Source organism: Zonotrichia albicollis, chromosome 32 (genome assembly GCF_047830755.1).
Source record: "Zonotrichia albicollis isolate bZonAlb1 chromosome 32, bZonAlb1.hap1, whole genome shotgun sequence".
NCBI lineage: Eukaryota > Metazoa > Chordata > Aves > Passeriformes > Passerellidae > Zonotrichia > Zonotrichia albicollis.
The window spans coordinates 1045532-1073521 of record NC_133850.1 but is presented as its reverse complement, the minus strand read 5'-3'; the positions used below and the strand labels follow the sequence as shown (position 1 = coordinate 1073521).

Below are 27990 nucleotides of genomic sequence, written 5' to 3'. Positions count from 1 at the left end.
TGTCCCCATTTCCTCTCCCTGTCCTCAATACTGGTCCCTATTCCCTGTCCCCAATCCCGCTCCCTGTCCGCATTTCCGGTTCCATTAGCATTACAAGTCCCCATTCATTGTCCCGATTCCCGGTCCCTGTTCCCATTCCCGGTCCCCATTCCCGGCCGCTGTCTCCGGACGCTCCAACTCCCCCCCCGCAGTGACGTCACGGAGAAAACCCCGCGCTCCACCCTCCCACCAATCCCAGCGCGCGATCGCTCTCTGATTTGCATAACCACGCCCTCCTTCGCCGCCGGCTTTTGGGGGCCGGCGCTGCCCGGGCCGGACTGGGAGCTGAGGAGGAGCGGGAGGAAGAGGAGGGGGAGGAGGAGGAGGGACAAAGGAAAAAGAGGGACAACGAAACAGAAACACCGGGAGGAAGAGGCGCCCCAACACCACCCGGTTCCCCCGCTCCGGCCGCAGCTGCCCCGGCCCCGCCGGCATCGCCGCCCGGAGCCCGCAGGTGAGCGGAGAGGGGGAGCTCGGCCCGACCCCATCGCGGGGGGCTCCGGGAGGGTATTTGTGGGGGGCAGGGGAGGCAAATCCCATCGTGTCCTTGTCCCCGTGGGGGCAAATCCCATCGTGTCCTTGTCCTTGCTCCCCCCGAGCAGGAGCTGAGCATGGAGAGCAGCGAGGAGCCGGTGGCAGAGGCCGTTTGGAGCGGCTCCACGGCTCGGCAGGGAGAAGCCAACGGGGAGGAGAAGCCGCGGAGATCCCTGAGCAGGAGGGGCTGCAAAGGCAGAGCGCGGGGATCCGAGGGGGAAAGAGCCAGCCTGGGCCATGGAGGGGCTCAGAGATCCGAGCTGGGGCCCCGTGAGCAGCTCCAGGGTGGGGAGGAGAAGCCCCACAAGTGCTCCGAGTGTGGGAAGAGCTTCAAGCGCAGATCCTGCCTGATTGTGCACCAGAGAACCCACACGGGATCTGAGGGGGAAAAACCCAGCCTGGAGCAGGGTCAGAGCTCAGAGCTGGGGGTCCATGAGCAGCTCCAGGGTGGGGAGGAGAAGCCCCACAAGTGCTCGGAATGTGGGAAGAGCTTCAGGTGGAGATCCACACTGACTGTCCACCTGAGGAGCCACACAGGGGAGAGGCCCTTTGAGTGTGATGAATGCCATCAGAGGTTTTACACCAAGGCCGATCTCGTCATTCACCAGCGCATTCACACCAATGAGCGGCCATTTTGCTGTCCTGATTGTGGAAAGGGATTCAGGGAAAGGTCCAGCCTCGTCATCCACCAGCGAATCCACACCGGGGAGAAGCCCTATAAGTGTGGGGAGTGTGGGCAGAGCTTTAGACATAGTTCCAGCCTTTCAGCCCACCAGAGAACCCACACGGGGGAACGACCCTACGAGTGTGACCAGTGCCAGAAGAGGTTTGTGAGGAGCTCTGAGCTCCTGGTGCACCAGCGCTCACACACGGACGAGAGGCCCTTCCAGTGCCCCGACTGCGGGAAGGGCTTCAACCTCGTCTCCACCCTGAACAAGCACCGGCGCATCCACACCGGGGAGAGGCCCTACGAGTGTGATCAGTGCAATAAGAGGTTCCTGACCAGCACCAACCTCCTCCATCACAAGCTCATCCACACCGAGGAGAGGCCGTTCCACTGTCGAGACTGCGGGAAGGGCTTCAGGCAAAAGTCCGCCCTGATCACCCACCGGCGCATCCACACTGGGGAGAGACCCCACGAGTGTCCCCAGTGTGGGAAGAGCTTCAGACACAGCTCCACCCTGACTGCCCACCTGTGGAGCCACACCGGGGAGAGGCCCTTTGAGTGTGGGGAGTGTGGGAAGAGCTACACGTCCAAGTCCCACCTGACTTACCACCAGAGGAGGCACACGGGGGAGCGACCCTACGAGTGTGATCAGTGCCAGAAGAGGTTTGTGAGCAGCTCTGATCTCGTGGTGCACCAGCGGTCACACACGGACGAGAGGCCCTTCCAGTGCCCCGACTGCGGGAAGGGCTTCAAAAGCGTCTCCGACCTCAACCAGCACCGGCGCATCCACACCGGGGAGAGGCCCTACGAGTGTGGTCAGTGCAAGAAACGGTTTCGGAGCAGCTCCAATCTCCTCAGTCACCAGATCACCCACACCGAGGAGAGGCCGTTCCACTGCCGTGACTGCGGGAAGGGCTTCAGACGCAAGTCCCACCTCAACACCCACCGGCGCATCCACACTGGCGAGGGACCCCAGGAGTGTCCCCAGTGTGGGAAGAGCTTCAGAACGAGGTCCACCCTGACTGCCCACCTGAGGAGCCACACTGGGGAGAGGCCCTACGAGTGTGATCAGTGCGGGAAGAGTTTCACCCATAGCTCCCATCTGACTGTCCACCAGCGCATCCACAGCGGGGAGAGGCCCTACAAGTGTGATCAGTGCCAGAAGAGGTTTCTGAGGAGCACTGATCTCCTCTGTCACCAGCTCATCCACATCGAGGAGAAGCCGTTCCACTGCCATGACTGCGGGAAGGGCTTCGTTCACAAAAGCAACCTCATGGTCCACCGGCGCATCCACACCGGGGAGAGACCCTACCAGTGTCCGCAGTGTGGGAAGAGCTTCACCAACAGCTCCACCCTGGTCACCCACCAGATGATCCACACCGGGGAGAGGCCCCACGAGTGTGGGGAGTGCGGAAAGAGCTTCATTTACAAGTCCAACCTGATTTACCACCAGAGGAGCCACACTGGGGAACGACCCTACGAGTGTGATCAGTGCAAGAAGAGCTTCCAGAGCAGCTCCCATCTGCGCATGCACCAGCGCATCCACACCGAGGAGAGGCCATTCTGCTGCCCTGATTGTGGGAACAGCTTCAAGCACAACTCTGAATTCGTCGCCCACCAGCGCATCCACAGCGAGAAGAGGCCCTACAAGTGTGATCAGTGCAAGAAGAGGTTTCTGAGGAGCGCTGATCTCCTCCGTCACCAGCTCATCCACCTCGAGGAGAAGCCGTTCCAATGCCGTGACTGCGGGAAGGGCTTCGTTCAGAACAGCAACCTCATCGTCCACCGGCGCATCCACACCGGGGAGAGACCCTACGAATGCAATCAGTGTGGGAAGAGCTTTCCTCAAATCTCCAGCTTGACCAGACACCAAAAGAGCAAGCACCATGGGCAGCCCTTGGTGGGAAGAGCTCCGTGCGCTGCTCCAGCTCCATCTCACACGGGAGGATCTGCCCTGGATGGTCCCCAGTGAGCCCAGATGGGCAGAGCCCCCTTGATCCCTGTTGAGAAGACACCTGGCTGGGGGCTCCACATCCTCCTGGCTCCCCGTGGTCACCTGAGCTCATCCACAGTCCAAGATCAGAAATCCATTATGGAGAGCACATTTGTCAACCTTCTGATATCAGAAAATTTTTTTTTCGTTATTTTTTCCTTAATTTTTTCCATCGTTTGGTGGCCTTCAGCAACACTAGATAAGCATGGATGTCTTCTCCACCATGAGAGGATCTGCCCTGGATGGTCCCCAGTGAGCCCAGGGGGGCAGTATTAAAGACGTTGAACTGAAACAAGGATGGGCATGAGGGGGATGCTGGGTCCATGGAGTTGAGGGTGCCTGGGACAGATTTGGGGGCTCCTCAGGGCTTTGGGCACCCCAGGCCCAGCAGCTCCATCTGGGGCAGCAGATCAAGGACCCCCTGCCCTGGCAGTGTCCCCATGTCCTCCCGTCCTGGTTCCTGCTGTCCCCTGTCCAGGATCCTGCTCTCATCCGAGTCCAGATCCCATTCCTGGTTCAATACTTGTCCCTGTCCCATATTCTCTATCTGGATGCCATTCCCATATTCACTGTCCTGTTCCCCTTTTCCTATTCCAGTCCCCAATTCCCATTTCTCTATTCCCAGTCCCGTTCCCATTTTCTGATTCCTGATCCCAATCTCAGCCCCTCTCCTGTATTCCCAGGTATTCCAGTACTCACGGTCCTGTCACAGATATCTTTTATTAAAATATCTTTTCCTTAGGATCTTTTTCTCCTGAGAAGCTGAGAGGCCCCAGAATGAAAATTTAACAATAAGCATGTGCTGGTGTGGAATGCAGCAATTTCATCTTTGATTGGTCTCAAGTCGTAGTTTTTAATTAATGAACAATCAAATTTCAGCTGTCTCAGACCCTCTGATCACTCCCAAGGTTTTATTATCATCCTTTTCTATTTTTTCCTAGCTTTCTGATGCAATCCTTTTTTTGCATTATTTTACTATAGTTTGAATATAGCATTTTCTTTTCATAAATGAGTAAAAAATTAATAAATCACCTTTGGAAAACAAAAACATAGAGTCGAAATTTTCATATTTTCCCTCATTTTGAGACCCCTGTGACCACCACAGGGTCCCTTTTCCGTTCCTGATCTCGGTCCCCATTCCCTGTCCCGTTCCCACTCCCGGTCCCAGCCATGACGTCAGCGAGCGAAGCCCGCGCTCCTCCCTCCCACCAATCCCAGCGCGCGATCTCTCCTTGATTTGCATAACCACGCCCTCGCTCCCCGCCGGTTTTTCGGTGCCGGCGCTGCCCGGGCCGGACTCGGAGCGGACTCGGAGCGGGAGGAAGAGGAGGGGGAGGAGGGGGAGGAGGAGGGACAAAGGAAGAGGAGGGACAAAGGAAGAGGAGGGGCAACGAAACAGAAACACCGGGAGGAAGAGGCGCTCCAACACCACGCGGTTCCCGCGCTCCGGCCGCAGCTGCCCCGGCCCCGCCGGCATCGCCGCCCGGAGCCCGCAGGTGAGCGGAGAGGGGGAGCTGGGCCCGACCCCATCGCGGGGGGCTCCGGGAGGGTTTTTGTGGGGGGCAGGGGAGGCAAATCCCATCGTGTCCTTGTCCCCACGGGGGCAAATCCCATCGTGTCCTTTGTCCCGTGGGGGCAGATCCCATCATGTCCTTGTCCTTGCTCCCCCGAGCAGGAGCTGAGCATGGAGAGCAGCGAGGAGCCGGTGGCAGAGGCCGTTTGGAGCGGCTCCACGGCTCGGCAGGGAGAAGCCAACGGGGAGGAGAAGCCGCGGAGATCCCTGAGCAGGAGGGGCTGCAAAGGCAGAGCGCGGGGATCCGAGGGGGAAAGAGCCAGCCTGGGCCATGGAGGGGCTCAGAGATCCGAGCTGGGGCCCCGTGAGCAGCTCCAGGGAGGGGAGGAGAAGCCCCACAAGTGCTCCGAGTGTGGGAAGAGCTTCAAGAGGAGATCCTGCCTGATTGTGCACCAGAGAATGCACACGGGATCTGAAGGGGAAAAACCCAGCCTGGAGCAGGGTCAGAGCTCAGAGCTGGGGGTCCAAGAGCAGCTCCAGGGTGGGGAGGAGAAGCCCCACAAGTGCTCCGAGTGTGGGAAGAGCTTTACCTCGAGCTCTACTCTGACTGTCCACCAGAGGAGCCAAACGGGGGAACGACCCTACCAGTGTGACCAATGCCAGAAGCGGTTTGTGAGCAGCTCTGAACTCGTGGGGCACCAGGGCTCACACACGGACCCTTCCAGTGCCTCGACTGCGGGAAGGGTTTCAAAAGAATCTGCCACCTCAACAGGCACCAGCGCATCCACACAGGGGAGAGGCCGTACGAGTGTGATCAGTGCAATAAGAGGTTCCTCAACAGCACCCACCTCCTCCGTCACCGGCTCATCCACACCGAGGAGAGGCCGTTCCACTGTCGTGACTGCGGGCAGAGCTTCCGACGCAACTCCCACCTCATCGTCCACCGGCGCATCCACACTGGGGAGAGACCCCACGAGTGTCCCCAGTGTGGGAAGACTTTCACCCACAGCTCCACCCTGACTGTCCACCTCAGAAGCCACACCGGGGAGAGGCCCTACGAGTGTGATCAATGCCAGAAGGGCTTTTACACCTCGTCTGATCTCCTTGTGCACCAGCGCATCCACACGGACGAGAGGCCCTTCCGCTGTCCCGATTGTGGGGTGGGATTCAGAGAGAAGTCAACCCTCGTCACACACAGGAGGATCCACACCGGGGAGAGACCCTACAAGTGCCCCCAGTGTGGGAAGGGCTTCATAGACAGCTCCAGCCGGACTATCCATCTCAGAAGCCACACCGGGGAGAGGCCCTACAAGTGTGATCAGTGCCAGAAGGGCTTTAACACCTCGTCTCATCTCCTCAAGCACCAGCGCATCCACACGGACGAGAGGCCCTTCCGCTGTCCCGAATGTGGGGTGGGATTCAAGCACAACTCCACCCTCATCGCCCACCGGCGCAGCCACACCGGGGAGAGACCCTACCAGTGTCCCCAGTGTGGGAAGGGCTTCACCACAAGCAGCAGCATGACCAGACACCAGAAGAGCCAGCACTGAGGGCAGCCCTGGGTGGGAAGAGCTCCGTGCGCTGCTCCAGCTCCATCTCACACGGGAGGATCAGTGCTGGATCATCCCCAGTGAGCCCAGCTGGGCAGAGCCCCCTTGATCCCTGTAGAGAAGACACCTGGCTGGGGGCTCCACATCCTCCTGGCTCCCCGTGGTCACTTGAACTCATCCGCAGTCCAAGATCAGAAATCCATTGTGGAGAGCACATTTGTCAACTTCTGACCCCAGAAAAAGTTTTTCTGTCATTTTTTCCGTAATTTTTTCCATGAGGGGGATGCTGGGTCCATGGAGTTGAGGGTGCCTGGGACAGATTTGGGGGCTCCTCAGGGCTTTGGGCACCCCAGGCCCATCAGCTCCATCTGGGGCAGCAGATCAAGGACCCCCTGCCCTGGCAGTGTCCGCACGTCCTCCCGTCCTGGTTCCTGCTGTCCCCTGTCCAGGATCCTGCTCTCATCCGAGTCCAGATCCCATTCCTGGTTCAATACTTGTCCCTGTCCCATATTCTCTATCTGGATGCCATTCCCATATTCCCTGTCCTGTTCCCCTTTTCCTATTGCAGTCCCCAGTTCCCATTTCTCTATTCCCTGTCCCGTTCCCATTTTCTGATTCCTGATCCCAATCCCAGCCCCTCTCCTGTATTCCCAGTCCAGTATTCACGCTCCTGTCATAGATATATTTTATTAAAGTATCTTTTCCTTAGGATCTTTTTCTCCTGAGAAGCTGAGAGACCTCAAGAACGAAATTTAAACACTAATTATCTGGTGCTGTGGAATGCTGCCATTTCATCTTTGATTGGTCTCATGTGGTTGTTTGTAATTAATGGCCAGTCAAAGCTCAGCTGTCTCAGACTCTCTGGTCACTCACAAGATTTTATTATCATTCCTTTCAAGCCTTAATATGAAATCCTATTCTCTATTCTTTATTAGTGTTTTAACATAGTATTTTCTTCTAACATAGTATATCAATAATAAAATAATAAATGAGCTTTCTGAAAATAAAAACACGGAGTCAAAACTTTAATCTCTTCCCCCATCCTGGGAGCCCTGAGAACACAACAGGGTCCCTTTTCCTTCCTGGTCCCTGTCCCCATTCCTGGTCCGCATCCCCGATCCCGGTCCCAGCCATGACGTCACCCAGCAAACCCTGCGCTCCTCCCTCCCACCAATCCCAGCGCGCGATCGCTCTTGTATTTGCATAACCACGCCCTCGCTCCCCGCCTGCTTTTGGGTGCCGGAGCCGCCCGGGCCGGACTCGGAGCGGAGTCGGAGCGGGGGAAGAGAAGCAGGAGGAGGAGGGACAAAGGAAGAGGAGGGACAAAGGAAGAGGAGGGACAACGAAACAGAAACACCGGGAGGAAGAGGCGTCCCAACACCACGCGGTTCCCGCGCTCCGGCCGCAGCTGCCCCGGCCCCGCCGGCATCGCCGCCCGGAGCCCGCAGGTGAGCGGAGAGGGGGAGCTGGGCCCGACCCCATCGCGGGGGGCTCCGGGAGGGTTTTTTATGGGGGGAGGGGGAGGCAAATCCCATCGTGTCCTTGTCCCCACGGGGGCAAATCCCATCGTGTCCTTTGTCCCGTGGGGGCAAATCCCATCGTGTCCTTTGTCCCGTGGGGGCAAATCCCATCGTGTCCTTGTCCTTGCTCCCCCCGAGCAGGAGCTGAGCATGGAGAGCAGCGAGGAGCCGGTGGCAGAGGCCGTTTGGAGCGGCTCCACGGCTCGGCAGGGAGAAGCCAACGGGGAGGAGAAGCCGCGGAGATCCCTGAGCAGGAGGGGCTGCAAAGGCAGAGCGCGGGGATCCGAGGGGGAAAGAGCCAGCCTGGGCCATGGAGGGGCTCAGAGATCCGAGCTGGGGCCCCGTGAGCAGCTCCAGGGAGGGGAGGAGAAGCCCCACAAGTGCTCCGAGTGTGGGAAGAGCTTCAAGAGGAGATCCTGCCTGATTGTGCACCAGAGAACCCACACGGGATCTGAGGGGGAAAAACCCAGCCTGGAGCAGGGTCAGAGCTCAGAGCTGGGGGTCCAAGAGCCGCTCAAGGGTGGGGAGGAGAAGCCCCACAAGTGCTCCGAGTGTGGGAAGAGCTTCAGGTGTAGGTCCAAACTGACTGCCCACCTGAGGAGCCACACGGGGGAACGACCCTACGAGTGTCACCAGTGCAAGAAGAGGTTCTTGAGCAGCTCCAATCTTCGTAGTCACCAGTGGATTCACACCGAGGAGCGGCCGTTCCGCTGTCCTGATTGTGGGAAGGGATTCAGGGACAATTCCGCTCTCACCACCCACCGGCGCATTCACACTGGGGAGACACCCCATGAGTGTCCCCAGTGTGGGAAGAGTTTCACCCACAGCTCCAGCCTGACTGTGCACCTGAGGAGCCACACTGGGGAGAAGCCCTATGAGTGTGATGAATGCCATCAGAGGTTTTACACCAACTCCCATCTCGGCAGTCACCAGAGCATTCACACCAAGGAGAGGCCCTTCCGCTGTCCCGATTGTGGAAAGGCATTCAGGCAAAAGTGCAGCCTCATCATCCACCAGCGAATCCACACTGGGGAGAAGCCCTATGAGTGTGGGGAGTGTGGGCAGAGCTTTAGAGACAGCTCCACCCTTTCAGTCCACCTGAGGAGCCACACCGGGGAGAGGCCCTACGAGTGTGATCAGTGCAATAAGAGGTTCCTGAGCAGCTCCCATCTCCTCCGTCACCAGCTCATTCACAGCAAGGAGAGGCCGTTCCACTGCCGTGACTGCGGGAGGGGCTTCAGGCAAAAGTCCGCCCTGATCACCCACCGGCGCATCCACACTGGGGAGGGACCCCACGAGTGTCCCCAGTGTGGGAAGGGCTTCAGAGCAAGGTCCTACCTGACTGCCCACCTGAGTAGCCACACCTGGGAGAGGCCCTATGAGTGTGATCAGTGCCAGAAGAGGTTCCTGAGGAGCTCCCATCTCCTCCAGCACCAGCTCATCCACACCGAGGAGAGGCCGTTCCACTGCCGTGACTGTGGGCAGAGCTTCAGGCGCAAGGAGGCTCTGATCACCCACCGGCGCATCCACACTGGGGAGAGACCCCACGAGTGTCCCCAGTGTGGGAAGAGCTTCAGGGCGAGCTCCAGCCTGACTGCCCACCTGAGGAGCCACACCGGGGAGAGGCCCTATGAGTGTGATCAGTGCCAGAAGGGCTTTTACACCTCGTCTGAACTCCTCAGGCACCAGCGCATCCACACGGACGAGAGGCCCTTCCGCTGTCCCGAATGTGGGGTGGGATTCAAGTACAACTCTGCCCTCATCGTCCACCGGCGCATCCACACCGGGGAGAGACCCTACCAGTGTCCCCAGTGTGGGAAGGGCTTCACCCAGAGCTCCCACCTGACTGCCCACCTGAGGAGCCACACCGGGGAGAGGCCCCAGGACTGAGATCAGTGCCCGAAGAGGTTTCAGAGCAGCTCCCATCTCCTCAGTCACCAGCGCATCCACACCGAGGTGAGGCCGTTCCGCTGCCGTGACTGCGGGAAGGGCTTCAGGCTCAGCTCTGCCCTCATCAGGCACCGGCGCATCCACAGCAGGGACAGACCCCACGAGTGTGATCAGTGTGGGAAGGGCTTTTCTAAAACCTCCACTTTGACCGGACACCTACAGAGGCAGCACTGAGGGCAGCCCTGGACGGGAAGAGCTACGTGCGCTGCTCCAGCTCCATCTCACACGGGAGGATCCGTGCTGGATCATCCCCAGTGAGCCCAGCTGGGCAGAGCCCCCTTGATCCCTGTTGAGAAGACACCTGGCTGGGGGCTCCACATCCTCCTGGCTCCCCGTGGTCACCTGAACTCATCCGCAGTCCAAGATCAGAAATCCGTTGGGGAGAGCACATTTGTCGAATTCTGACCCCAGAAAAAGTTTTTCTGTCATTTGTTCCGTAATTATTTCCATGAGGGGGATACTGGGTCCATGGAGCTGAGGGTGCCTGGGACAGATTTGGGGGCTTCTCAGGGCTTTGGGCACCCCAGGCCCAGCAGCTCCATCTGGGGCAGCAGATCAAGGACCCCCTGCCCTGGCAGTGTCCCCACGTCCTCCCGTCCTGGTTCCTGCTGTCCCCTGTCCAGGATCCTGCTCTCATCCGAGTCCAGATCCCATTCCTGTCTCAATACTTGTCTCTCTCCCATATTCTCTATCTGTTTGGAATTCCCGAATTCCCTGTCCTGTGCCCATTTTCCTATTGTAGTCCCCAATTCCCATTTCTCTATTCCCTGTCCCATTCCCATTTTCTGATTCCTGATCCCAATTCCCATTTCTCTATTCCCTGTCCTGTTCCCCTTTTCCTATTCCAGTCCCCAATTCCCATTTCTCTATTCCCTGTCCCCTTCCCATTTTCTGATTCCTGATCACAATACCGGCCCCTCTCCTGATTCCCAATCCCAGTCCAGTATTCACGCTCCATTTAAATAAAATGTGTCACGGACATATTTTATTAAAAAATCCTTTCCTTAGGATCTTTTTCTCCTGAGAAGCTGAATGGCCTCTAAAATTAAGCTATAAACACTAATTATCTGGTGCTGTGGAATGCAGCAATTTCATCTTTGATTGGTCTAGTGAGGTTGTTGCTAATGAAGGACCAATCACAGTTTAGCTGTCTTGAAATTTGGTTACTCACAAGATTTTATGATCATTGTTTCTTATTATTTTCTAGCTTTCTGATGAAATCTTAGTTTTCTATTACTTTCATATACCTTTAATATAGCATTATCTTTTATTTTACTATGTATATCATAAAATAATGAATCGTCTTTCTGAAAATAAAAACAGGGCGTCAAAATTTATATCCCTCTCTCATCTTGGGACCCCTGAGACCACCACAGGGTCCCTTTTCCGTTCCTGGTCCCCATTCCCATTCGCGGTCCCCTCCAGCCATGACGTCACCGAGCAAACCCCGCGCTCCACCCTCCCACCAATCCCAGCGCGCGATCGCTCTCTGATTTGCATAACCACGCCCTTCTTTCCCGCCGGCTTTTGGGGGCCGGCGCTGCCCGGGCCGGACTCGGAGCGGAGGAGGAGCGGGAGGGAGATGAGGGGGAGAGGGAGGAGGAGGAAGAGGAGGGACAAAGGAAGAGGAGGGACAAAGGAACAGAAACACCGGGAGGAAGAGGCGCTCCAACACCACGCGGTTCCCGCGCTCCGGCCGCAGCTGCCCCGGCCCCGCCGGCATCGCCGCCTGGAGCCCGCAGGTGAGCGGAGAGGGGGAGCTGGGCCCGACCCCATCGCGGGGGGCTCCGGGAGGGCTTTTCTGGGGGGCAGGGGAGGCAAATCCCATCGTGTCCTTGTTCCCGTGGGGGCAAATCCCATCGTGTCCTTGTCCTTGCTCCCCCCGAGCAGGAGCTGAGCATGGAGAGCAGCGAGGAGCCGGTGGCAGAGGCCGTTTGGAGCGGCTCCACGGCTCGGCAGGGAGAAGCCAACGGGGAGGAGAAGCCGCGGAGATCCCTGAGCAGGAGGGGCTGCAAAGGCAGAGCGCGGGGATCCGAGGGGGAAAGAGCCAGCCGGGGCCATGGAGGGGCTCAGAGATCCGAGCTGGGGCCCCGTGAGCAGCTCCAGGGTGGGGAGAAGAAGCCCCACAAGTGCTCCGAGTGTGGGAAGAGCTTCAAGAGGAGATCCTGCCTGATTGTGCACCAGAGAACCCACACGGGACCTGAGGGGGAAAAACCCAGCCTGGAGCAGGGTCAGAGCTCAGAGCTGGGGGTCCATGAGCAGCTCCAGGGTGGGGAGGAGAAGCCCCACAAGTGCTCCGAGTGTGGGAAGGCCTTCACCTTGAGCTCCCACCTCATTGTCCACCACAGGAGCCACACAGGGGAACGACCCTACCAGTGTGACCAGTGCCAGAAGAGGTTTGTGAGGGGCGGTGATCTCCTGGTGCACCAGCGCTCACACACGGACGAGAGGCCCTTCCAGTGCCCCGACTGCGGGACGGGCTTCAAAAGAGTCTCCCACCTCAACAGGCACCGGCGCATCCACACCGGGGAGAGACCCCACGAGTGTCCCCAGTGTGGGAAGAGCTTCAGAGCGAGCTACAGCCTGACTGTCCACCTCAGAAGCCACACTGGGGAGAGGCCCTTCAAGTGTCCCCAGTGTGGGAAGGGCTTCATAGACAGCTCCAGCCTGACTGTGCACCTGAGGAGCCACACCGGGGAGAGGCCCTACAAGTGTGATCAGTGCCAGAAGGGCTTTTACACCTCGTCTGAACTCCTCCTTCACCAGCGCATCCACACGGACGAGAGGCCCTTCCGCTGTCCCGATTGTGGGGTGGGATACAAGCACAACTCTGCCCTCATCATCCACCGGCGCATCCACACTGGGGAGAGGCCCTACCAGTGTCCCCAGTGTGGGAAGGGCTTCAGAGCGAGCTCCCACCTGACTGCCCACCTGAGGAGCATCCACACCGGTGAGAGGCCCTATGAGTGTCCCCAGTGTGGGAAGAGTTTTATCCAGAGCTCCAAGCTGACTGTCCACCTCAGAATCCACAACGGGGAGAGGCCCTACAAGTGTGATCAGTGCCAGAAGGGCTTTTACACCTCGTCTGAACTCCTCAGTCACCAGCGCATCCACACGGACGAGAGGCCCTTCCGCTGTCCCGATTGTGGGGTGGGATTCAAGCACAACTCTGCCCTCATCGTCCACCGGCGCATCCACACTGGGGAGAGGCCCTATGAGTGTCCCCAGTGTGGGAAGAGTTTTATCCAGAGCTCCAAGCTGACTGTCCACCTCAGAATCCACAACGGGGAGAGGCCCTACAAGTGAGATCAGTGCCAGAAGGGCTTTTACACCTCGTCTGAACTCCTCAGTCACCAGCGCATCCACACGGACGAGAGGCCCTTCCGCTGTCCCGATTGTGGGGTGGGATTCAAACACAACTCTGCCCTCATCGTCCACCGGCGCATCCACACCGGGGAGAGACCCTACCAGTGTCCCCAGTGTGGGAAGGGCTTCATCGCAAGCGGCAGCATGACCAAACACCAGAAGAGCCAGCACTGAGGGCAGCCCTGGGTGGGAAGAGCTCCGTGCGCTGCTCCAGCTCCATCTCACACGGGAGGATCTGCTCAGGATGGTCTCCAGTGAGCCCAGGTGGGCAGAGCCCCCTTGATCCTTGTTTGGAGGACACCCGGCTGGGGGCTCCACATCCACCTGGCTCCTCGTGGCCTGCATTTTCTTTTTGTTATTTTTATACACGTTTCTAAATCCGAGGTTAATAATAAAGACGTTGAACCAAGATGAGGATGTTGACATGGGGGGTTCTTCCAGGGGGTGAGGGACATGCTGGGCTAGAGGGAGTTGAGAGTTCCTGGGACAGATTTGGGGCTTCCTTAGGACTTTGGGAACCCTACGGTCGCCATTCCCTGTCCTCATTTCCATTACCGCTCCCTAATTCCAGTCTGGGTTCTCAATAGTGGTCCCCCTTCCCTGTCCCCATTTCCTCTCCCTGTCCTCAATACTGGTCCCTATTCCCTGTCCCCAGTCCCGCTCCCTGTCCGCATTTCCGGTTCCATTAGCATTACAAGTCCCCATTCCTTCTCCCGATTCCCGGTCCCTGTTCCCATTCCCGGTCTCCATTCCCGGCCGCTGTCTCCGGACGCTCCAACTCCCCCCCCGCAGTGACGTCACGGAGAAAACCCCGCGCTCCACCCTCCCACCAATCCCAGCGCGATCGCTCTCTGATTTGCATAACCACGCCCTCCTTCGCCGCCGGCTTTTGGGGGCCGGCGCTGCCCGGGCCGGACTCGGAGCTGAGGAGGAGCGGGAGGAAGAGGAGGGGGAGGAGGAGGAGGGACAAAGGAAAAAGAGGGACAACGAAACAGAAACACCGGGAGGAAGAGGCGCCCCAACACCACCCGGTTCCCCCGCTCCGGCCGCAGCTGCCCCGGCCCCGCCGGCATCGCCGCCGGGAGCCCGCAGGTGAGCGGAGAGGGGGAGCTGGGCCCGACCCCATCGCGGGGGGTTCCGGGAGGGTTTTTGTGGGGGGCAGGGGAGGCAAATCCCATCGTGTCCTTGTCCCCGTGGGGGCAAATCCCATCGTGTCCTTGTCCCCATGGGGGCAAATCCCATCGTGTCCTTGTCTACGTGGGGGCAAATCCCATCGTGTCCTTGTCCCCACGGGGGCAAATCCCATCGTGTCCTTGTCCTTGCTCCCCCCGAGCAGGAGCTGAGCATGAAGAGCAGCGAGGAGCCGGTGGCAGAGGCCGTTTGGAGCGGCTCCACGGCTCGGCAGGGAGAAGCCAACGGGGAGGAGAAGCCGCGGAGATCCCTGAGCAGGAGGGGCTGCAAAGGCAGAGCGCGGGGATCCGAGGGGGAAAGAGCCAGCCTGGGCCATGGAGGGGCTCAGAGATCCGAGCTGGGGCCCCGTGAGCAGCTCCAGGGTGGGGAGGAGAAGCCCCACACGTGCTCCGAATGTGGGAAGAGCTTCAGGTGGAGATCCACACTGACTGTCCACCTGAGGAGCCACACCGGGGAGAAGCCCTTTGAGTGTGATGAATGCCATCAGAGGTTTTACAGCAGCGCCCATCTGGTCCGTCACCAGCGCATTCACACCAACAAGCGACCATTTTGCTGTCCTGATTGTGGAAAGGGATTCAGGGAAAGGTCCACCCTCGTGATCCACCAGCGAATCCACACCGGGGAGACGCCCTATGAGTGTGGGGAGTGTGGGAAGAGCTTCAGAGAGAGCTACAAACTGACTCTCCACCAGAGAACCCACACGGGTGAGCGACCCTACGAGTGTGACCAGTTCCAGAAGAGGTTTGTGAGCAGCTCTGATCTCGTGGTGCACCAGCGCTCACACACGGACGAGAGGCCCTTCCAGTGCCCCGACTGCGGGAAGGGCTTCAACCGCGTCTCCCACCTCAACCAGCACCGGCGCATCCACACCGGGGAGAGGCCCTACGAGTGTGGTCAGTGCCAGATGAGGTTTCGGACCAGCACCCTGCTCCTCAGCCACCAGATCACCCACACCGAGGAGAGGCCGTTCCGCTGCCCTGACTGCGGGAAGGGCTTCAGGCACAGCTCCAACCTCTTCTTCCACCGGCGCATCCACACCGGGGAGAGACCCCACGAGTGTCCCCAGTGTGGGAAGAGCTTCAGAGAGAGCTCCACCCTGACTGTCCACCTCAGAAGCCACACCGGGGAGAGGCCCTACAAGTGTGATCAGTGCCAGAAGGGCTGTTCCACCTCGTCTGACCTCCTCCTTCACCAGCGCATCCACACGGACGAGAGGCCCTTCAGCTGTCCCGAATGTGGGGTGGGATTCAAGTACAAGTCAGCTCTGGTCACACACAGGAGGATCCACACCGGGGAGAGACCCTATGAGTGTCCCCAGTGTGGGAAGAGCTTTTCTCGAATTTCCAGCTTCAGCAGACACCTACAGAGCCAGCACTGAGGGCAGCCCTGTGTGGGAAGAGCTCCGTGCGCTGCTCCAGCTGCATCCCACACTGGATGGTCTGTGCTGGATGATCCCCAGTGAGCCCCGGTGGGAAGAGCCCAGGTGATCCCAGTTTGGAGGACACCTGGCTGGGGGCTCCACATCCACCTGGCTCCTCCTGGCCTGGATTTTCTTTTTATTTCTCTTTGTGATTTTTATACATGTTTCTAAATCCAAGGTTAATAATAAAGACGTTGAACCAAGACGAGGATGTGGACATGGGGGGATCTTCAGGGGGATGAGGAGGATGCTGGGCCAGAGGGAGTTGAGCGTTCCTGGGACAGATTTTGGGCTTCCTTAGGACTTTGGGAAGCCCACGGTCGCCATTCGCTGTCCCCATTCCCATTGCCGGTCCTTATCCCCAGTCTGGGCCCCATTCCCTGCCTCCATTCCCTGTTCCCATTCCCGGTCCCAGTCCCCAATACTGGTCCCAATTTCCTGTTCCCACTCCTGGTCCGCATTCCCGGTCCCCATTCCTTGTCCCCAATCCCGCTCCCTGTCCGCACTTCCGGTTCCATTCCCATTCCCGGTCTCCGGTCCCTGTCCCCATTCCCGGTCCCCATTCCCGGTTCCGGTTCCCATTCCCTGTCCCCATTCCCGCTCCGCTCTCCCCGGAGGCTCCAGCACCCCCCCAACATGGCGTCACCGAGCAAACCCCGCGCTCCTCCCTCCCACCAATCGCAGAGCGCGCTCGTCCTCGGATTTGCATAACCACGCCCTCACTCCCCGGCCTGCTTTTGGGGGCCGGCGCTGCCCGGGCCGGTCTCGGAGAGGAAGAGGAGCGGGAGGAAGAGGAGGGGGAGAAGGAGGAGGAGGAAGAGGAGGGACAAAGGAAGAGGAGGGACAAAGGAAAAGAAAGAGCGGGAGGAAGAGGCGCCCGAACACCGCGCGGTTCCCGCGCTCCGGCCGCAGCTGCCCCGGCCCCGCCGGCATCGCCGCCCGGAGCCCGCAGGTGAGCGGAGAGGGGGAGCTCGGCCCGACCCCATCGCGGGGGGCTCCGGGAGGGTTTTTGTGGGGGGCAGGGGAGGCAAATCCCATCGTGTCCTTGTCCCCACGGGGGCAAATCCCATCGTGTCCTTGTCCTTGCTCCCCCCGAGCAGGAGCTGAGCATGGAGAGCAGCGAGGAGCCGGTGGCAGAGGCCGTTTGGAGCGGCTCCACGGCTCGGCAGGGAGAAGCCAACGGGGAGGAGAAGCCGCGGAGATCCCTGAGCAGGAGGGGCTGCAAAGGCAGAGCGCGGGGATCCGAGGGGGAAAGAGCCAGCCTGGGCCATGGAGGGGCTCAGAGATCCGAGCTGGGGCCCCGTGAGCAGCTCCAGGGAGGGGAGGAGAAGCCCCACAAGTGCTCCGAGTGTGGGAAGAGCTTCAGGTGGAGATCCAAACTGACTGTCCACCTGAGGAGACACACTGGGGAGAAGCCCTTTGAGTGTGCTGAATGCCATCAGAGGTTTTACACCAACTCCCATCTCGTCAGTCACCAGAGCATTCACACCAAGGAGAGGCCCTTCCGCTGTCTCGATTGCGGAAAGGCATTCAGGCAAAAGTGCAGCCTCGTCATCCACCAGCGAATCCACACCGGGGAGAAGCCCTATGAGTGTGGGGAGTGTGGGAAGAGCTTTAGAGACAGCTCCAACCTTTCAGTCCACCTGAGGAGCCACACGGGGGAACGACCCTACGAGTGTGACCAGTGCCAGAACAGCTTTATGGGCAGCTCTGATCTCCTGGTGCACCAGCGCTCACACACGGACGAGAGGCCCTTCCAGTGCCCCGACTGCGGGACGGGCTTCAACCGCGTCTCTAACCTCAACACACACCGGCGCATCCACACCGGGGAGAGGCCCTACGAGTGTGGTCAGTGCAGGAAACGGTTTCGGAGCAGCTCCAATCTCCTCAGTCACCAGCTCATTCACAGCGAGGAGAGGCCGTTCCACTGCCGTGAGTGCGGGAAGGGCTTCAGGCAAAAGTCCCACCTCAACACCCACCGGCGCATCCACACCGGGGAGAGACCCCACGAGTGTCCCCGGTGTGGGAAGAGCTTCAGAGCAAGGTCCTACCTGACTGCCCACCTGAGGAGCCACACCGGGGAGAGGCCCTTTGAGTGTGGGGAGTGCGGGAAGAGCTACACGTCCAAGCACCACCTGATTTACCACCAGAGGAGCCACACGGGGGAGCGACCCTACCAGTGTGACCAGTGCCAGAAGAGCTTTATGAGCAGTGGTGATCTCGTGGGGCACCAGCGCTCACACACGGACGAGAGGCCCTTCCAGTGCCCCGACTGCGGGAAGCGCTTCAACCGCATCTCCACCCTGAACAGGCACCGGATGATCCACACCGGGGAGAGGCCCTACGAGTGTGATCAGTGCGAGAAAAGGTTTGACACGTCCTCCCATCTCCTCCGTCACCAGCTCATTCACACCGAGCTGAGGCCTTTCTACTGCCCTGACTGCGGAAAGGGTTTCAAGAACAACAGCAACCTCATCACCCACCAGCGTATCCACACCGGGGAGAGACCCTACAAGTGTGATCAGTGCCAGAAGGGCTTTTACTCCTCGTCTGATCTGCTCAAGCACCAGCGCATCCACACGGATGAGAGGCCCTTCCGCTGTCCCGATTGTGGGGTGGGATTCAAAGAGAAGTCAAGCCTCATCACACACAGGAGGATCCACACCGGGGAGAGACCCTACCAGTGTTCCCAGTGTGGGAAGAGCTTCACCACAAGCGGCAGCATGACCAAACACCAGAAGAGCCAGCACTGAGGGCAGCCCTGGGTGGGAAGAGCTCCGTGCCCTGCTCCAGCTCCATCTCACATGGGAGGATCTGCTCAGGATGGTCCCCAGTGAGTCCAGGAGTGCAGAGCACCCTTCATCCTTGTTTGGAGCACACCTGGCTGGGGGCTCCACATCCACCTGGCTCCTCGTGGCCTGCATTTTCTTTTTGTTATTTTTATACACGTTTCTAAATGCGAGGTTAATAATAAAGACATTGAACCAAAATGAGGATGTGGACATGGGGGCATCTTACAGGGGGTGAGGGACATGCTGGGCTAGAGGGAGTTGAGAGTTCCTGGGACAGATTTGGGGCTTCCTTAGGACTTTGGGAACCCCACGGTCGCCATTCCCTGTCCTCATTTCTATTACCGCTCCTTAATTCCAGTCTGTGTCCCTAATACTGGTCCCCATTCCCTGTTCCCATTCCCTGTCCCCAATCCTGCTCCCTGTCCGCATTCCCGGTTCCATTCCCATTACCAGTCCCCATTCCTTGTCCCGATTCCCGGTCCCTGTTCCCATTCCCGGTCCCCATTCCCGGCCGCTGTCTCCGGACGCTCCAACTCCCCCCCGCAGCGACGTCACCGAGCAAACCCCGCGCTCCACCCTCCCACCAATCCCAGCGCGCGATCGCGCTCAAATTTGCATAACCACGCCTTTCTTCCCCGCCGGCTTTTGGGGGCCGGCGCTGCCCGGGCCGGACTCGGAGCTGAGGAGGAGCGGGAGGAAGAGGAGGGGGAGGAGGAGGAGGAGGTGGAGGGACAAAGGAAGAGGAGGGACAAAGGAAGAGGAGGGACAACGAAACAGAAACACCGGGAGGAAGAGGCGCCCGAAACCCGCGCGGTTCCCGCGCTCCGGCCGCAGCTGCCCCGCCCCGCCGGCATCGCCGCCCGGAGCCCGCAGGTGAGCGGAGAGGGGGAGCTGGGCCCGACCCCATCGCGGGGGACTCCGGGAGGGTTTTTGTGGGGGGCAGGGGAGGCAAATCCCATCGTGTCCTTGTCCCCGTGGGGGCAAATCCCATCGTGTCCTTGTCCCCACGGGGGCAAATCCCATCGTGTCCTTGTCCTTGCTCCCCCCGAGCAGGAGCTGAGCATGGAGAGCAGCGAGGAGCCGGTGGCAGAGGCCGTTTGGAGCGGCTCCACGGCTCGGCAGGGAGAAGCCAACGGGGAGGAGAAGCCGCGGAGATCCCTGAGCAGGAGGGGCTGCAAAGGCAGAGCGCGGGGATCCGAGGGGGAAAGAGCCAGCCTGGGCCATGGAGGGGCTCAGAGATCCGAGCTGGGGCCCCGTGAGCAGCTCCAGGGTGGGGAGGAGAAGCCCCACAAGTGCTCCGAGTGTGGGAAGAGCTTCAAGAGGAGATCCTGCCTGATTGTGCACCAGAGAACCCACACGGGATCTGAGGAGGAAAAACCCAGCCTGGAGCAGGGTCAGAGCTCAGAGCTGGGGGTCCAAGAGCAGCTCCAGGATGGGGAGGAGAAGCCCCACAAGTGCTCCGAGTGTGGGAAGAGTTTCAGGTGTAGGTCCAAACTGACTGCCCACCTGAGGAGCCACACGGGGGAACGACCCTACGAGTGTCACCAGTGCAAGAAGAGGTTCTTGAGCAGCTCCAATCTTCGTAGTCACCAGCGGGTTCACACCGAGGAGCGGCCGTTCCGCTGTCCTGATTGTGGGAAGGGATTCAGGGACAATTCCGCTCTCACCACCCACCGGCGCATTCACACTGGGGAGAGACCGTATGAGTGTCCCCAGTGTGGGAAGAGTTTCACCCACAGCTCCAGCCTGACTGTGCACCTGAGGATCCACACTGGGGAGAGGCCCTATGAGTGTCTCCAGTGTGCCAAGAGTTTCACCAAGAGCTCCAATCTCATTATCCACCTGAGGAGCCACACCGGGGAGAAGCCCTATGAGTGTGATGAATGCCATCAGAGGTTTTACACCAACTCCCATCTCGTCATTCACCAGCGCATTCACACCAAGGAGAGGCCCTTCCGCTGTCCCGATTGCGGAAAGGGATTCAGGCAAAAGTCCAGGCTCGTCACCCACCAGCGAATCCACACCGGGGAGAAGCCCTATAAGTGTGGGGAGTGTGGGCAGAGCTTTAGAGACAGCTCCAACTTTTCAGTCCACCTGAGGAGCCACACGGGGGAAGGACCCTACGAGTGTGATCAGTGCAATAAGAGGTTCCTGAGCAGCTCCAGTCTCCTCCGTCACCAGCTCATTCACACCGAGGAGAGGCCGTTCCAGTGCCGTGACTGCGGGAGGGGCTTCAGGCAAAAGTCCGCCTTGATCACCCACCGGCGCATCCACACCGGGGAGGGACCCTATGAGTGTCCCCAGTGTGGGAAGAGCTTCACAGCGAGCTCCAGCCTGACTGCCCACCTGAGGAGCCACACCGGGGAGAGACCCTATGAGTGTGATCAGTGCCAGAAGAGGTTTCTGAGGAGCTCCCATCTCCTCCAGCACCAGCTCATCCACACCGAGGAGAGGCCATTCCAGTGCCGTGACTGTGGGAAGGGCTTCAGGCGCAAGGAGGCTCTGATCACCCACCGGCGCATCCACACTGGGGAGAGACCCCACGAGTGTCCCCAGTGTGGGAAGAGCTTCAGGGTGAGCTCCAGCCTGACTGCCCACCTGAGGAGCCACACCGGGGAGAGGCCCTATGAGTGTCCCCAGTGTGGGAAGAGCTTCAGAGAGAGGTCCCACCTGAGAGCCCACCTGAGCAGCCACACCGGGGAGAGGCCCTATGAGTGTGGGGAGTGCGGGAAGAGTTTCATGTCCAAGTCCAAACTGACTTACCACCAGAGGAGCCACACAGGGGAACGACCCTACGAGTGTGACCAGTGCAAGAAGAGGTTTGTGAGCAGCTCTGATCTCGTGGTGCACCAGCGCTCACACACGGACGAGAGGCCCTTCCAGTGCCCCGACTGCGGGATGGCCTTCAAAAGCGTCTCCGACCTCAACAGGCACCGGATGATCCACACCGGGGAGAGGCCCTACAAGTGTGGTCAGTGCAGGAAACGGTTTCGGAGCAGCTCCAATCTCCTCAGTCACCAGCTCATTCACAGCGAGGAGAGGCCGTTCCACTGCCGTGACTGCGGGAAGGGCTTCAGGCACAACTCTGCCCTCAACAAGCACCGGCGCAGCCACACCGGGGAGGGGCCCTACGAGTGTCCCCAGTGTGGGAAGGGCTTCATACACAGCTCCAGCCTGACTGTGCACCTGAGGAGTCACACCGGGGAGAGGCCCTACGAGTGTGATCAGTGCCAGAAGGGCTTTTACACCTCGTCTGAACTCCTCAGGCACCAGCGCATCCACACGGACGAGAGGCCCTTCCGCTGTCCCGATTGTGGGGTGGGATTCAAGCACAACTCTGCCCTCATCATCCACCGGCGCATCCACACCGGCGAGAGGCCCTATGAGTGTCCCCAGTGTGGGAAGAGTTTCATCCAGAACTCCAGCCTGACTGTCCACCTCAGAAGCCACACTGGGGAGAGGCCCTACAAGTGTGATCAGTGCCAGAAGGGCTTTTACACCTCGTCTGAACTCCTCAGGCACCAGCGCATCCACACGGACGAGAGGCCCTTCCGCTGTCCCGATTGTGGGGTGGGATTCAAACACAACTCCCACCTCATCGCCCACGGGCGCATACACACCGGGGAGATACCCCACAAGTGTCCCCAGTGTGGGAAGGGCTTCACCACAAGCAGCAGCATGACCAGACACCAGAAGAGCCAGCACTGAGGGCAGCCCTGGGTGGGAAGAGCTCCGTGCGCTGCTCCAGCTCCATCTCACACGGGAGGATCTGCTCAGGATGGTCCGCAGTGAGCCCAGGTGGGCAGAGCCCCCTTGATCCTTGTTTCGAGCACACCTGGCTGGGGACTCCACATCCTCCTGGCTCCCCGTGGTCACCTGAATTTATCTGCAGTCGAAGATCAGAAATCAATTATGGAGAGCACATTTGTCAACGTTCTGATATCAAATGTTTTTATCTGTTATTTTTTCTGTCATTTTTTACAACCTGTGGTGGCCTTCAGCAACACTAGATAGGCTTGGATGTCTTCTCCACCACGGGAGGATCTGCCCTGGATGGTCCCCAGTGAGCCCAGGGGGGCAGTATTAAAGACGTTGAACTGAAACAAGGATGGGCATGAGGGGGATGCTGGGTGCATGGAGTTGAGGGTGCCTGGGACAGATTTGGGGGCTCCTCAGGGCTTTGGGCACCCCAGGCCCAGCAGCTCCATTTGGGGCAGCAGATCAAGGACCCCCTGCCCTGGCAGTGTCCCCACGTCCTCCCGTCCTGGTTCCTGCTGTCCCCTGTCCAGGATCCTGCTCTCATCCGAGTCCAGATCCCATTCCTGGTTCAATACTTGTCCCTGTCCCATATTCTCTATCTGGATGCCATTCCCGTATTCCCTGTCCCGTTCCCCTTTTCCTATTCCTGTCCCCAATTCCCATTTCTCTATTCCCTGTCCCGTTCCCATTTTCTGATTCCTGATCCCAATCCCAGCCCCTCTCCTGTATTCCCAGTCCAGTATTCATGCTCCTGTCACAGATATATTTTATTAAAATGTTTTTTCCTTAGGGTCTTTTTCTCTTTAGAAGCTGAGAGACCTCAAGAACGAAATTTAAACACTAATTATCTGGTGATGTGGAATGCTGCCATTTCATCTTTGATTGGTCTCATGTGGTTGTTTGTAATTAATGGCCAGTCAAAGCTCAGCTGTCTCAGACTCTCTGGTCACTCACAAGATTTTATTATCATTCCTTTCAAGCCTTAATATGAAATCCTATTCTCTATTCTTTATTAGTGTTTTAACATAGTATTTTCTTCTAATATAGTATATCAATAATAAAATAATAAATGAGCTTTCTGAAAATAAAAACACGGAGTCAAAACTTTAATCTCTTCCCCCATCCTGGGAGCCCTGAGAACACAACAGGGTCCCTTTTCCTTCCTGGTCCCTGTCCCCATTCCTGGTCCCGATTCCCGGTCCCGGTCCCAGCCATGACGTCACCCAGCAAACCCTGCGCTCCTCCCTCCCACCAATCCCAGCGCGCGATCGCTCTTGTATTTGCATAACCACGCCCTCGCTCCCCGCCTGCTTTTGGGTGCCGGAGCCGCCCGGGCCGGACTCGGAGCGGAGTCGGAGCGGGGGAAGAGAAGCAGGAGGAGGAGGGACAAAGGAAGAGGAGGGACAAAGGAAGAGGAGGGACAACGAAACAGAAACACCGGGAGGAAGAGGCGTCCCAACACCACGCGGTTCCCGCCCTCCGGCCGCAGCTGCCCCGGCCCCGCCGGCATCGCCGCCCGGAGCCCGCAGGTGAGCGGAGAGGGGGAGCTGGGCCCGACCCCATCGCGGGGGGCTCCGGGAGGGTTTTTTATGGGGGGAGGGGGAGGCAAATCCCATCGTGTCCTTGTCCCCACGGGGGCAAATCCCATCGTGTCCTTTGTCCCGTGGGGGCAAATCCCATCGTGTCCTTGTCCCCACGGGGGCAAATCCCATCGTGTCCTTTGTCCCGTGGGGGCAAATCCCATCGTGTCCTTGTCCTTGCTCCCCCCGAGCAGGAGCTGAGCATGGAGAGCAGCGAGGAGCCGGAGGCAGAGGCCGTTTGGAGCGGCTCCACGGCTCGGCAGGGAGAAGCCAACGGGGAGGAGAAGCCGCGGAGATCCCTGAGCAGGAGGGGCTGCAAAGGCAGAGCGCGGGGATCCGAGGGGGAAAGAGCCAGCCTGGGCCATGGAGGGGCTCAGAGATCCGAGCTGGGGCCCCGTGAGCAGCTCCAGGAAGGGGAGGAGAAGCCCCACAAGTGCTCCGAGTGTGGGAAGAGCTTCAAGAGGAGATCCTGCCTGATTGTGCACCAGAGAACCCACACGGGATCTGAGGGGGAAAAACCCAGCCTGGAGCAGGGTCAGAGGTCAGAGCTGGGGGTCCAAGAGCAGCTCCAGGTTGGGGAGGAGAAGCCCCACAAGTGCTCCGAGTGTGGGAAGAGCTTCAGGTGTAGGTCCAAACTGACTGCCCACCTGAGGAGCCACACGGGGGAACGACCCTACGAGTGTCGCCAGTGCACGAAGAGGTTCTTGAGCAGCTCCAATCTTCGTAATCACCAGTGGATTCACACCGAGGAGCGGCCGTTCCGCTGTCCTGATTGTGGGAAGGGATTCAGGGACAATTCCGCTCTCACCACCCACCGGCGCATTCACACTGGGGAGAGACCCCATGAGTGTCCCCAGTGTGGGAAGAGTTTCACCCACAGCTCCAGCCTGACTGTGCACCTGAGGATCCACACTGGGGAGAGGCCCTATGAGTGTCCCCAGTGTGGCAAGAGTTTCACCAAGAGCTCCTATCTGATTATCCACCTGAGGAGCCACACCGGGGAGAAGCCCTATGAGTGTGATGAATGCCATCAGAGGTTTTACACCAACTCCCATCTCGTCAGTCACCAGAGCATTCACACCAAGGAGAGGCCCTTCCGCTGTCCCGATTGTGGAAAGGCATTCAGGCAAAAGTGCAGCCTCATCATCCACCAGCGAATCCACACCGGGGAGAAGCCCTATGAGTGTGGGGAGTGTGGGCAGAGCTTTAGAGACAGCTCCACCCTTTCAGTCCACCTGAGGAGCCACACCGGGGAGAGGCCCTACGAGTGTGATCAGTGCAAGAAGAGGTTCCTGAGCAGCTCCCATCTCCTCCGTCACCAGCTCATTCACAGCGAGGAGAGGCCGTTCCACTGCCGTGACTGCGGGAAGGGCTTCAGGCAAAAGTCCGCCCTGATCACCCACCTGCGCATCCACACTGGGGAGGGACCCCACGAGTGTCCCCAGTGTGGGAAGAGCTTCAGAGCGAGCTCCAGCCTGACTGCCCACCTGAGCAGCCACACCGGGGAGAGGCCCTATGAGTGTGGGGAGTGCGGGAAGAGTTTCATGTCCAAGTACAAACTGACTTACCACCAGAGGAGCCACACGGGGGAGCGACCCTACGAGTGTGACCAGTGCAAGAAGAGGTTTAGGAGCAGCTCTGAACTCGTGGTGCACCAGCGCTCACACTCAGACGAGAGGCCCTTCCAGTGCCCCGACTGCGGGAAGGGCTTCAAAAGCGTCTCAAACCTCAACACACACCGACGCATCCACACCGGGGAGAGGCCGTACGAGTGTGGTCAGTGCAGGAAACAGTTTCAGAGCAGCTCCGATCTCCTCAGTCACCAGCTCATTCACAGCGAGGAGAGGCCGTTCCACTGCCGTGAGTGCGGGAAGGGCTTCAGGCACAACTCAGCTCTCAACAAGCACCGGCGCATCCACACCGGGGAGAGACCCCACGAGTGTCCCCAGTGTGGGAAGGGCTTCATACGCAGCTCCAGCCTGACTGTCCACCTGAGGAGCCACACTGGGGAGAGGCCCTTCAAGTGTCCCCAGTGTGGGAAGAGTTTCATCCAGAGCTCCAGCCTGACTGTGCACCTGAGGAGCCACACCGGGGAGAGGCCCTACGAGTGTGATCAGTGCCAGAAGGGCTTTTACACCTCGTCTGAACTCCTCAGGCACCAGCGCATCCACACGGACGAGAGGCCCTTCCGCTGTCCCGAATGTGGGGTGGGATTCAAGCACAAGTCCCACCTCATCGTCCACCGGCGCATCCACACTGGAGAGAGACCCTACCAGTGTCCCCAGTGTGGGAAGGGCTTCACCACAAGCAGCACCATGACCAAACACCAGAAGAGCCAGCACTGAGGGCAGCCCTGGGTGGGAAGAGCTCCGTGCGCTGCTCCAGCTCCATCTCACACGGGAGGATCTGCTCAGGATGGTTCCCAGTGAGCCCAGGTGGGAGGAACCCTCTTGATCCCTGTTGCGAAGACACCTGGCTGGGGGCTCCACATCCTCCTGGCTCCCCGTGGTCACCTGAATTTATCTGCAGTCGAAGATCAGAAATCCATTGTGGAGAGCACATTTGTCAACGTTCTGATATCAAAAGTTTTTATCTGTTATTTTTTCTGTCATTTTTTACAACCTGTGGTGGCCTTCAGCAACACTAGATAGGCTTGGATGTCTTCTCCACCATTGGAGGATCTGCCCTGGATGGTCCCCAGTGAGCCCAGGTGGGCAGTATTAAAGATGTTGAACTGAAACAAGGATGGGCATGAGGGGGATGCTGGGTCCATGGAGTTGAGGGTGCCTGGGACAGATTTGGGGGCTCCTCAGGGCTTTGGGCACCCCAGGCCCAGCAGCTCCATCTGGGGCAGCAGATCAAGGACCCCCTGCCCTGGCAGTGTCCCCACGTCCTCCCGTCCTGGTTCCTGCTGTCCCCTGTCCAGGATCCTGCTCTCATCCGAGTCCAGATCCCATTCCTGGTTCAATACTTGTTCCTGTCCCATGTTCTCTATCAGGTTGACATTCCTGTATTCCCTGTCCTGTTCCCATTTTCCGATTCCAGTCCCCAGTTCCCATTTCTCTATTCCCTGTCCCGTTCCCATTTTCTGATTCCTGATCCCAATCCCGGCCCCTCTCCTGTATTCCCAGTCCAGTATTCACGCTCCTGTCATAGATGTATTGTATTAAAGTATCTTTTCCTTAGGATCTTTTTCTCCTGGAAGCTGAGAGACCTCAAGAACGAAATTTAAACACTAATTATCTGGTGCTGTGGAATGCAGCAATTTCATCTTTGATTGGTCTCGTGTGGTTGTTTGTAATTAATGGCCAGTCAAAGCTCAGCTGTCTCAGACTCTCTGGTCACTCACAAGATTTTATTATCATTCCTTTCTATTCCTTTCAAGCCTTGATAGGAAATCTTTTTCTCTATTCGTTTATAAGAGTTCTAATATAGCATTTTCTTCTAATATAGTATATCGATAATAAAATAATAAATGAGCTTTCTGAAAATAAAATAATTGAGTCAAAACTTTAATCTCTTCCCCCATCCTGGGAGCCCTGAGAACACAACAGGGTCCCTTTTCCTTCCTGGTCCCTGTCCCCATTCCTGGTCCCCATCCCCGATCCCGGTCCCAGCCATGACGTCACCGAGCAAAGCCCGCGCTCCTCCCTCCCACCAGTCCCGGCGCGCGATCGCTCCCTGATTTGCATAACCCCGCCCTCGCTCCCCGCCGGTTTTTGGGTGCCGGCGCTGCCCGGGCCGGACTCGGAGCGGAGGAGGAGCGGGAGGAAGAGGAGGGGGAGAAGGAGAAAGAGGAGGGACAAAGGAAGAGGAGGGGCAACGAAACAGAAATACCGGGAGGAAGAACCGCTCCAACACCACGCGGTTCCCGCGCTCCGGCCGCAGCTGCCCCGGCCCCGCCGGCATCGCCGCCCGGAGCCCGCAGGTGAGCGGAGAAGGACAGCTCGGCCCGACCCCATCGCGGGGGGCTCCGGGAGGGTTTTTGTGGGGGGCAGGGGAGGCAAATCCCATCGTGTCCTTGTCCCCGTGAGGGCAAATCCCATCGTGTCCTTGTCCCCACGGGGGCAAATCCCATCGTGTCCTTGTCCTTGCTCCCCCCGAGCAGGAGCTGAG

The 27990-nt window shown here is 58.9% G+C and overlaps 4 protein-coding genes across 5 annotated transcripts; all 4 read left to right on the top strand.

Annotated features, from left to right (window-relative positions):
- The first annotated feature begins 577 nt into the window (after positions 1-577).
- On the top strand, positions 578-6786 carry LOC141726101 (uncharacterized). Of its 2 annotated transcripts, none has more exons than XM_074530413.1 (2): positions 578-3089; positions 5586-6786. In XM_074530413.1, exons 1-2 carry the CDS (start codon positions 651-653, stop codon positions 6294-6296), a joined length of 3150 nt encoding a protein of 1049 aa, XP_074386514.1. In that variant the 5' UTR covers positions 578-650; the 3' UTR covers positions 6297-6786. The 2 variants fall into 2 exon arrangements, with proteins under 2 accessions (XP_074386514.1, XP_074386516.1); XM_074530415.1 differs by having other exon boundaries at positions 578-3114; positions 5611-6786.
- Positions 6787-7961: 1175 nt separating this feature from the next.
- LOC141726056 (uncharacterized) lies at positions 7962-11226 on the top strand. Its single transcript, XM_074530347.1, has one exon. The coding sequence runs from the start codon at positions 7967-7969 to the stop codon at positions 9704-9706; it is 1740 nt and encodes a 579-aa protein (XP_074386448.1). The 5' UTR covers positions 7962-7966; the 3' UTR covers positions 9707-11226.
- A 411-nt stretch (positions 11227-11637) lies between these two features.
- Positions 11638-18909, top strand: LOC141725972 (uncharacterized). Its single transcript, XM_074530134.1, has 4 exons — positions 11638-13064; positions 14704-15043; positions 15119-15698; positions 16739-18909. Exons 1-4 carry the CDS (start codon positions 11666-11668, stop codon positions 18494-18496), a joined length of 4077 nt encoding a protein of 1358 aa, XP_074386235.1. The 5' UTR covers positions 11638-11665; the 3' UTR covers positions 18497-18909.
- A 683-nt stretch (positions 18910-19592) lies between these two features.
- On the top strand, positions 19593-27936 carry LOC141725971 (uncharacterized). Its single transcript, XM_074530133.1, is given in 4 exon segments — positions 19593-22093; positions 22096-22535; positions 23030-23033; positions 24072-27936. Coding segments are annotated over 4 exon segments (5088 nt in total). The 5' UTR covers positions 19593-19597; the 3' UTR covers positions 26220-27936.
- Positions 27937-27990: the final 54 nt, after the last annotated feature.